An 11185-nucleotide genomic window follows, 5' to 3' on the forward strand; every position below is an offset into this window, starting at 1 on the left:
AAATATAAAAGATAAATGAAACAAAAAGTTTGTCGTTTGAAAACGTAAACAAAATTGACAAACCTTTAACTAGTCTAAATAAAAAAGAGAGAAGATCCAAATAAATAAAATCAGAGATGAAAAAGGACACACTATAAAAACTGACACTGCAGAAATTTAAAGGATCATTAGTGGCTACTATAAGTAACTACATGACAATAAATTAGAAAATCTAGAAGAAATAAATAAATTCCTAAACACATACAACCTACCAAGATTGAACCATGAAGCGATCTAAAGCATGAACAGACCAATAACAACTAACACAGTTGAAGCCATGATAAAAAGATCTTCCAGAAAAAAAAAAAAAATCTTGGGGCCTGATGGCTTCACTGCTGAATTCTAGCAAGCATTTAAAGAAAAAGATATATATATACTAATTTTTCTCAAACTATTCTGAAAAATAGAGAAAGAAGGAATACTTCCAAACTCATTCTATGAAGCCAGTATTACCTTATGCCAAAACCAAAGACACATCAAAAAAGAAACTATAGGTCAATACCACTGATGAATACTGATGCAAAAATCCTCAATGAAATACTAACAAACCGAATTCAACTGTGCATTGAAAAGATCATTCATCATAACCAAGTGGATTTATCCCAGGGATGCCAGGATGGTTCGACATATGTGAATCCATCAATGTGATACATCCTATCAACAGAATGAAGGACAAAAACCATATTATTATTTCAACTGATGCTGAAGAAACATTTGACTAAGTTCAACCTCCCTTCATGATAAAAACCCTCAGAAAACTGGGGATAGAAGGAACATATCTCAACATACTAAATGCTGTATTCAGTGGACTCACAGCTAATACTGTACTGAATGAAGAAAAACTAAAAGCCTTTCTTCTAAGATCTGGAACATGACAATAATACCCACTTTCTCTACTGTTATTCAACATCATACTGGGAATCCTAGCAAGAGCAATGAGATAAGAGAAAAAAATAAAGGGCATCTATATTGGAAAATAAGAAGTCAAATTATCCTTCTTTGCAGGTGATATGATTTTATATTTGGAAAACCTGATGATTTCACTGAAAAACTATTCAAACTGATAAACAATTCAGTAAAGGTGCAGGATACAATACGGACATACAATAATCAGTAGCATTTCTATATGCCACCAGTAAACAATCTCAAGAAAAAAATCGGGAAAGCAATGCCATATATAACAGCTACAGGTAAAATAAAATATCTAGGAATTAACCAAGAATTAGAGGATCTCTACAATGAAAACTATAAAACATTGATGAAAGAAATTAAAGAGGTCACACACAAAAAAATGGAAAGCTATTTGATGTTCATAGATTGGAAGAATCACTATTGTTAAAATGTCCATACTACCTAAAACAATCTACAGATTCAATGCAATCTCTATCAAAATACCAAAGACATGCTTCACAGAAATAAAAAAACAACCCTAAAATATATATGTAACCACAAAAGATCCAGAATAGCCAAAGCTGTACTGAGAAAAAAGAACGAAACTGGAGGAATCACATTACCTGACTTTAAATCATACTACAGAGCTATAGTAACCAAAATGGCTTGGTACTGGCATAAAAACAGATACTTGGAGCAATGGAACAGAATAAAGAACCCAGAAACAAATCCATACATCTACAGTGAACTCACATTCAACAAAGGTGCCAAAAACATACACTGGAGAAAGGACAATCTCTTCAATAAATAGTTTTCTTCAATAAATAGAAGGAAAACTGGATATCCATATGCAGAAGAATAAAACTAGACCACTCTCTCTTGTCATGAAACAAAATTCAAAATAAAATGGATTAAAGACTTAAATCTAAAACCTCAAACTATAAAACTACTAAAATCAAACAATGGGAAAACATTCCAGGACACTGGAGTAGGCAAAGATTTCTTGAGTTTTACTCCAAAAGCACAAGCAACCAAAGCAAAAATTGACAAATGAGATCACATTAAGTTCAAAAGCTTCTACGCAGCAAAGGAAACAACAAAGTGAAGAGACAACCCAAAGAACGAGAGAACATATTTGCAAACTATGTATCTGACGAGGTATTGAAAACTAAAACATATCAGAAGCTCGAGCCACTCCATTAAAAAATCAAATAATGTGATCAAAAAATGGGCAAAATATCTGAATAGACATTTCTCAAAACATACCAATGGCAAACAAGTATGTGAAAAGGTGTTCAACATCACTGATCATCAGAAAAATGCAAATCAAAACTACAATGAGATAAGATCTCACCCCAGTTAAAATGGCTTTTATCCAAAAGACAGGCAATATCAAATCCTGGAGACAATGTAGAGAAAAGGGAACACTCATACACTGTTGGCAGGGATGTAAATTAGTACAACCACTATGGAGAACAGTTTAGAGATTCCTCAAAAAACTGAAAATTGAGCTATCATATGATCCAGCAATCCCACTCCTATATATACCCAAAAGAAAGGAAATCAGTATATTGAAGAGATATCTGCACTCCCATATTTATTGCAGCACTATTCACAATAGCCAAGATTTGGAAACAACCTAAGCGTCTATCAGCAGGTGAATGAACAAAGAAAATGTGGTAAATATACACAATGGAGTATTATTAAGCCATAAAAAAGATCCTGTCATTCGCAATAGCATCAATGAAACTGCAGGTTATTATGCTAAGTGAAATAAGCCAGACACAGAAGGACAACCTTAGCATGTTTTCATGCAAGAGCTAAAAATTAAAACAATTGAACTCATGGAGACAGCGAGTATAAGGATGGTTACCAGAGGCTGGGAAGAGAGTGGGGATGGTTAACGGATTTAAAAAATACATATATAGAATGAATAAGACCTAGTATTTGCTAGCACAACAGGGTGACTATAGTCAGTAATAATTTAATTACACTTTTAAAAATAACTAAGAGTATAATTGGGCCAGTCATGGTGGCTCACACCTGTAATCCCAGCACTTTGCGAGGCCGAGACAGGCAGATCACAAGGTCAGGAGATTGAGACTATCCTGGCTAACTTGGTGAAACCCCGTCTCTACTAAAAAATACAAAAAATTAGTTGGGCATGGTGGCACGTGCCTGTAGTCCCAGCTACTCAGGAGGCTGAGACAGGAGAATCACTTTAACACAGGAGGTGGAGGTTGCAGTGAGCCAAAATCACACCACTTCACTCCAGCCTGGGCGACAGAGCAAGACTCCATCTCAAACAAACAAACAGAAATTTATTCATATCTGACATCTACTGCTACAGAATATTCTGTGGAAAATCCTCTGTAGGTAATGAAAAACCCTCCAAAGTATTTGACAGAAAGCGGCTTGATTTGCTCTCTCTTTTAGAACATTTAATGTAGTCATTTCATAGTTTAAGCTAAAGTGTAAAAGATTGAAAATATTGAGCTCAGTTAAGAAAGTAATACAATATCTGAAGTGAAAGATGAGAAGTAATGAGTAATAGGTAGAGGCTATGTTGAAAAGACTAATGATACTAATAAGTATTAGCATAATACTTCTCAGAAACTATGAGCAAAGAATTATGTTAAATATAGTCATAAGGTTTATTTTATTTAATCTTCTAAATAACCCTGTGAAGGTAACCTCTAAGGTACCCATTTTGTAGATTTAGAAATTGAGGACTAAAAATGTTAAATGAACTATGCAAGTTCACACAGCTAGAAAATGATGGTGACAAGACTTGGGTCCTGATATGAGTCCAAATACTATTCACATACTTATTTAGTGGCACTATCAATATATTATCAACCAATTACTTTTTGATTATCAGCCCTAAGAGGAGGAAGTTGAAAAAGACTATAGGGTTTCCAGCTCAGTGAAGGTGATGGGATCATCATAATCTAGTTCCCAATAAATGAAACGTAGAAAGAAAGGTGGAGTGGGAGTTCTACATCCTAGGAGGAATAACCAGTTAATAGGTGGATTTGTGTGTTTAACACTCAAAAGAGAATTTTAGGCTAGAGAGAGGGATGTGGGACTCATCAGTGTTGGTGATAAAGAAATGAGTATACATGACCTTTTCTGGAAAAACATGAAAAAATGAGAGTTGAGACTGTGAATCCCAAGAGAGTACTCCAATTTTGGCAAACTGGCCATGAATAATGTGCTATAATTCCTAATTCTGGGTCTGGTCAAAAACCAGATATGAGAGAATCAAGAGTAACCTGTTTCCTCCTACTTTGTCAGTTCCCTGGACTCTGAGTTGTAGCAGAGGGAAGTACTGCAAATCAGCAGTTGATTTGCCTTAATTATGCCAAACTGCCTTCATGAGGAGAGGGTTTACTAATCACTGGTTTTGTGGACTAATTTAGCTGGTCATTCCAGTATACCATAAAGATGCCTGTTATGACCTCAAGGAGACAATTGTGCTCCCAATCATTTTTCAAACATTTAGTATGTGTCAGGCATTCTGTAATGCAATGGGGGTACAAATATGAATAATATATACTCTTCTGATTTCAAGGAGTTTACAGTCGGCTGAAGGTACAAATGAACGAACAATTCATTACATTACAACTTATCATGCACATTTGGAGATTTGTACAAGATGCACTAGACATGCAAAGATAGGACCCTTAACTTACCTGGAAAAATTAGAAAAGACTTCTCAGGGAAGGCAGTTCTTGAACTAAAATTTGAAGGAGAGGAAGTTTTTCCAGATGGCTAAAGGAACAATGCACATTTGGGATTTTTTTTAAATTAAAACTCCTTCAGATAGTAAATATAAAATTATTTTTATCTACTTCTTTATAACCTCATTTCATGTGGTATTCAGCTCCCTGTGCTTCTGGCATCTATCTAGTCTTCTGAGGGTACCAAAGCCTCATATTAGAGGCATGTACACTTAGTTATTACTTCTGGGTTGTAGAGAGGAATGTGCAAAGAGATTAGAGAAAACAAACAGGAGAAGGAAAAAGAATTTTAAGAAAAGAAAGGAAAGTGGGGAGGGGGAGGGTGAAATAGAAAGAAGAGGAAGAAAAGCCTTCTCAGTCCAGGAAATCTCTGTATTTCACATCTAGCTTCCTTGAAGGAGCTGGACATGAAGATTCATGAGGATCCATCAGCCCAGAGGGAAGGTGCAGCACCAAGTCTTGATGTCAAAGAACCGGTGGGCTATACCCTCACGTATCTGCTTGGTCTTCACACCATAGACAATGGGGTTCAGCATTGGTGGCACCACCACATAAAGATTGGCCAGCAAGATATGGACATGTTGAGGAATGTTACGCCCAAAACGGTGGGTCAATAAGGTAAAGAAGGATGGAACATAAAACATGAGGATGACACAGAGGTGGGAGCCACAAGTGCTGAGGGCCTTGTGCCGAGCATCCTGGGAGGGCAAACGAAACACTGCTCGGAGGATCAGTGAGTAAGACACAGCAATGAGGATCACATCCAAGATGACCATGACAATGGGCACTGAGAAGCCATACCAGATGTTAACAGTGATGTCAGCACAGGCTAAACGAGCCACTCCAATATGCTCACAGTAGGAATGAGGAACAATGTTGGTTCGGCAGAAGGGCAGCCGCTTCAACAAGAATATGACTGGGAAGATGATGCAGAAGCTTCGGGTGATGATGGCCAGAGCAATCCTTCCCACAACAGGCCATGTTACCATTGTTGTATATCTCAGTGGGGCACAAATGGCCACAAAGCGGTCAAAGGCCATGGCTAACAGGATAGCTGACTCCCCAACAAACGTCATATGAACAAAGAAGACTTGAGTGACACAGGCATCAAAAGCAATGTTATGGGCATGGAGCCAAAAGATGGCTAGGGCCTTGGGCACAGTGGTGGTAGACAGCAGGATGTCCGTGACGGCCAGCATGGAGAGGAAGAAATACATGGGCTCATGAAGGTTACGTTCCATGATGATAACCACTATCAGGATGCTGTTTCCCAGGGCTGCAGTGATGTAAATGAGGCAAAGAGGTATTGACAGCCAAATGTGATAAGCCTCCCACCCAGGAATGCCAAGTAGGACAAAAACTGCAGGATGGAAGACGGTAAGGTTGGTGTGACTCATGATGCACTTTATGGTCCTCTCTATGACGACTGAGAAGCTGATGAGTCCACTGAAAGTGATAGAAACAGAAAGCACTCCTGAATATGTATAAATATCATAAAAGACAGCATGAATTTCTAAATTGCCGGCACAGGCCAGCAATTGCTGGGCTAAATTGCTGGGCTTTCCAGGGTCAAGTTCTCCCAGAGAATGTTCACTTGGGTGTAGGAATGGCTTCTCGACCATGGTGCTTCCTTTGCATATAGAGCTTCTGTGGCAATAATGCTTCAGGTACCAACAGAGGCAGCAACACCTGCCTTCAACTACCCTGCCCCCAGAGTTTGGCCCCACCCTCCCTTTCTGACCTCATTCTACTACTTCCACACAAGTAGCATTTTCCACTTACCTGTGTTATGCTTGTCCCTTGCCCCAAGACTTTGCTCTACATTTACCTTTAATTTTCCTCCCCTTCTACTTCTGTTTACCAAAATTTTAACCTTAAAATAACTCCTTAAGACATACCACTTTGTAATGGCCTGTGTTCATAGCAATATATCTCCTTCCTGAAAACCTATTAACTAAACTATATTTTAACTTTGTTATATTTAATCCTATTAAATTTATCTGGCGATTGCCTTGAACATTTCACAGGACACTAGCACTTGTGGCTCCCTGTGTAAGGAAGTAGAGTATCAAGTGGGAATCCAGAGGAAGCCTAGAGGGGTACATTTCTCCACTCTGATCCAGATTCATCTCTTTCCCAATGCACTAAGCAATGGGGCAGCCAATGAAACGGAGAGAGGACATTTTCATCACCAGCTCCTCATGGACTTCTCATGCTCCCCCCAAATAGTTCTACACAGGGTGCTCCTGGTTATGTCTGAGTTTCATTATCTATAGACGCCCCCCAGGAAAATGATTCTGAGCAAAAGAAATCAATATATTGCCCACCTGTAGCCTCTGCCGATTCCGCTAATACTGCCCTTCTTCCCACCCCACTGTTCTCCAACCCTCAGAAAGAACCATGTTTCCCTGCTGCCAAGAAGGGTTAAGTATAGAGTCCTTCTTGGCTTTCCTGACACTCAGGTAATATTTGTTTCTTTATGAAGGCCTGAACTATCTGTCAGCTATTAGGACTAGGGAAAGAATGTGTGATTAAGAATCTAGAAGGAAACATGAAGAAAAGGAACCACAGACAGTAAAGAATCAGGAGTATAAACACTAGATTGATCTTCTGATAATGGTATTCAGAGGGCCGCAAAGAAGAGATGCAAAGGAATAAAATCCTCAGGTTATGAGTCCATCCATCTCCCTGACTCTATGCAAATGAACTTGCTCAGAGTATGGTGGGCTATGGGGAGGGAACAATGGGACTCCAGATAGGTACAAGGAAGGGAGCAGAGCCAGATCCAGACAAGTAAAGGTCGCAGGCAGGCTAATAATTTGACATCACTCAAGCCAGTATTTAAATATTTGGGCCAGGTATAGTGTCTCACGCCTGTAATCCCAGAACTTTGGGAGGCCAAGGCAAGAGGATCACTTGAGGCCAGGTATTCAAGACCTGCCTGGGTAACATAACAAGACGCTGTCTGTACAAAACAATTTAAAAATTAGCCAGGCATGATGGCACACACCTGTAGTCCCAGCTACTTAGTAGGCTGAGGCAGGAGGATCTCTTGAGCCCAGGAGTTTGGGGCTGCAGTGATATATATATATATACACACACACACACATATATATATTAAATATAATATATATATATCCTAAATATATATACATATTATATATATATGTGTGTGTGTGTGTGTGTGTGTGTTTGTGTGTGTGTACGTTCAACTTCTACTTAGAAGACAGCCTGAGCTTTGCTGGAATGAGCACACAGAAGTCATTAGTACCATTGCTCTGACTCTATTTTAAAGTATTGAACTCAAATTTATATAAGCAAAAGCCCTCCCTGAAAAAAATTCATTTTCCTTAGGAGGAAATTTATTGAACATTTATTTTCTCACAACTTTCCCTACCCCTCCAGTTATTAACATATTCCTTCTCAATAAAACAGTAAGATACCTGATATACGTGCTTGTAAAAACAACTTCTGCTCTCTGCTTATGACTCTGTGATGTTTTAACACCCCAACAGTGAGATACCAAGGCACGTGGAGAGTGGGGCAGTGAGGCCTCCATGCCTGTTAATGAGTTTCTGGAAAGGAGGTTACTGCCGGTGGAAAGAAGGACTTTCATTTCATTCAGAGACTTCTTAGAGCTCCATCAAAGCCCTGCTGCTTCTCTGTCAAGCACCTTTGGAGGGTTCAAGTCTCATTTAGGAAAGAGTTAATGGTGAGAAGAAAAGAAACTCAGGAAAAAAGAGGCATATCCAATGTCTCACAGAAGTACCTCTCAGAGCCCCCAAGAGAATATCCAGCTGAGCAAGGAAAAAAGAGCCAGAACAGTAGAGATGGGGCAAGAAGCCAAGCTGGCTGGGAAAGAATACAACAAAGAAGGTGCAGACATTAAGTTCTGGGGCCAGACTTTCTGCATTCATTTCCCAGTTCTTCCTGAACTAGCTAGATCTTGGAGAAGTCACTTTGCTTCTGCATGTCTCAGTATTTTTAATTGGAAGATGTGAAAAACGAAAAAAAAACTTCACGTGGTAATTGTAAGGATTAAATAAACTAATCTACATTAAGTGCTCAGAAAAGTGGGTTATTATTCTTGTTTATATCATCATCATCATCATCATTATTATTATTAAATCTGTTTGGCCATCATTCTGTTGTATTTTTCCAGTAGGCAAAACATCTTAATGAATATTTAGCAACATTAAAGTCTTATTCTTCATTCAAATATGACCAAAGAAAACTCCTTTCCCAGGAAGAAAGAGGAGAAAAAGAAATGAAGGAAATGCCCAGTGAAAGGAAAATAGCCTGAGACCAGACCTCTCAGATGGAACTGGTGTGGCATGTCCACTAGTGATGGACTTAGCTTGGGTGAGAACCACCTGGCCATCTTCCTTCAAATGCTTTGAAAAGCACCCATCTGTCTCAATACAAAGAGAAATTATCTCCATCATTTACAGAAGCCCCAGGAACACTGTAGAACAACAGGAGTCAGCTTCAACCGTAGAACTAAGGAGATTTGGACAGGGGAATCAAAGAACATTTGGTCCACACTTTAAAGGAAAGATGGAGCCACTTCTCTGCAGCTCCTGACCAGATTTCCTGACCAGCTCTATTTTTTGATAATAACCATTTCCTCTTTTGGGGGTTATATAAAGGTCTTTTATGTCTTTATGCAATCTCAATTCAGAAGACTCTCCTACCATCATTACATTGTATTAAAATGTGCTCACAAACCACATGTGATATAATGTTTAGGTAACTATATAGGAATTGAGTTACCTCTTTGCCTAGTTGTATTATCTAGATATTTATTTGTACAAGTATTAATTTCACATTTCCATTTTCTTTGTTATGTGCATTTTACATGTCAAGCATTTTTCATCACTCTTAGAATCTTCAAAATACACGATCTCTGTATGCTAAAATCATGTCCCTAATGGATGAGACAGCTGCAAACCTCACTACCCCACTGCCCTCTGCGCCTAAGGATGGTCTCTGTTTGCAGCACAATATATTGCAGGCTTTGTTATAATATGTGTCATAAGAAACTTGTTTCTAATAACATATAAAGTCTCAAAATTTGTAAATAATTTACTCTTCTAATATATTAAGGAAAATTCAGATTTATACCTTTAGTAAGCTCATTCTTGCCCACATGCACTTAAAGCCAGCCTGTAAGATGTTTTCATAATCTAAAGCTAGTGTTGTCCAAGCTGCAGAGGCACTGAGAGTCCCTTAATTTGGACAACCCTTAATAGTAACTCATGGTTTTTTAATTACTTTTTAGTTGACAAATAAAAATGGCAGACATTTATGTTGTATAACATGATGCTTCATATATGTATACATTGTGAAATGGCTAAATCAAGGTAATTCATGCTTATTATCAGACATATTTATTTTTGTGGTTAAAATACTTAAAATCTACTCTCAGTAATTTTCAAATATAAAGTATATTGTTATTAATTATGGTCAGCATGATGTTTGATAGATTTTTTAAACATATTCCTCCTATTGTTTTGTTTTTTCATTTGATCAACATCTCTTTAATCACCCCTGAACCTCAAGCCTCTGACAACCAGCATGATTTACTTTTTTAATAAATAAACATCTTAAGAAAAATTCCCACCTATCAATTTGTTTTACCATCTATAAGCATTTTTGATATTTTTTCAGAATTTGAGTAAGCATATGGTGATGTATCATGTGTAAATATCTTCTGTGTTCTTGTGATATAGTAGCAAAAATGTGAAGAACCCCAGCTCCAAAACACCACCTTTTCCTTCCCAATGTCTATATCTGTTCCACAAGATGCAGGACAAGAAACAGAAGAAAGAGGGTTTTTCAGGTTTTAGATACATCCGACACTCAGATTACCAAAAGAAAGTTTCCTTAAGACTTTGGGACTGAGGAGTTTATAGCACTAAGTACAGAGCCTGACACATTGTAGGTTCTTAGGAAATACTTGAAAAAAATAAGCCATGGAATTAGTGAATTAATCTTTCTCCAGTAGCTTTGCTTGTTTCCCCAAAACAAGGTGGTGATCAAAACCTAAGCCATTTTCATGAATACCCACCACTAATATACCCTTCCCTGGTATAGTCTGATTCTGATGGGTCTATAAACTTCCCTCAAACCCTTAAACAAGAGGTTTTCTCTTTCTTGCACGCGCCTGGTGCTTTGCCTGGCCCCTCTTTGCATTCCTATTCCTATCTCTCATCAGTGTCTACCACCTAAACCCACTCATGTATTTCCCAGTGCCCACACTCCCCATTCTGTGCTGTCATGCAGCAATCCTTCTCTCATCCTTTGTCTTACTGGCCCCCTATCTTTCTCCCACATACCCATTTCTTTCCTCACAACTTGTCTTTGTCCTTACAGACACTCCTATCTTTCTTCTTCTCTCTCTCTCTCTTTCTCTCTCTCTCTCACACACACACACACCCCTGCCAATCCCTCCCTCTGCCACTACTAATGCTCTTAAACTCACCTACTATATCACAATATCAGCTGAAGAA

The 11185-nt window shown here is 38.3% G+C and overlaps 1 protein-coding gene across 1 annotated transcript; it reads right to left on the minus strand.

Annotated features, from left to right (window-relative positions):
* Positions 1 to 3261: 3261 nt before the first annotated feature.
* Positions 3262 to 6420, minus strand: LOC116525032 (olfactory receptor 52B2). Its single transcript, XM_032240549.1, has one exon. The coding sequence runs from the start codon at positions 6293 to 6295 to the stop codon at positions 5102 to 5104; it is 1194 nt and encodes a 397-aa protein (XP_032096440.1). The 5' UTR covers positions 6296 to 6420; the 3' UTR covers positions 3262 to 5101.
* Positions 6421 to 11185: the final 4765 nt, after the last annotated feature.

This window comes from Sapajus apella, unplaced genomic scaffold (assembly GCF_009761245.1).
Source record: "Sapajus apella isolate SASKATOON/1434 unplaced genomic scaffold, GSC_monkey_1.0 scaffold47, whole genome shotgun sequence".
NCBI classification, from domain to species: Eukaryota; Metazoa; Chordata; class Mammalia; order Primates; family Cebidae; genus Sapajus; species Sapajus apella.

Excerpts from the sequence above, each read along its gene's own strand:
- LOC116525032 (XM_032240549.1), bottom strand. The coding sequence starts at position 6,295 with ATGGTCGAGAAGCCATTCCTACACCCAAGTGAACATTCTCTGGGAGAA.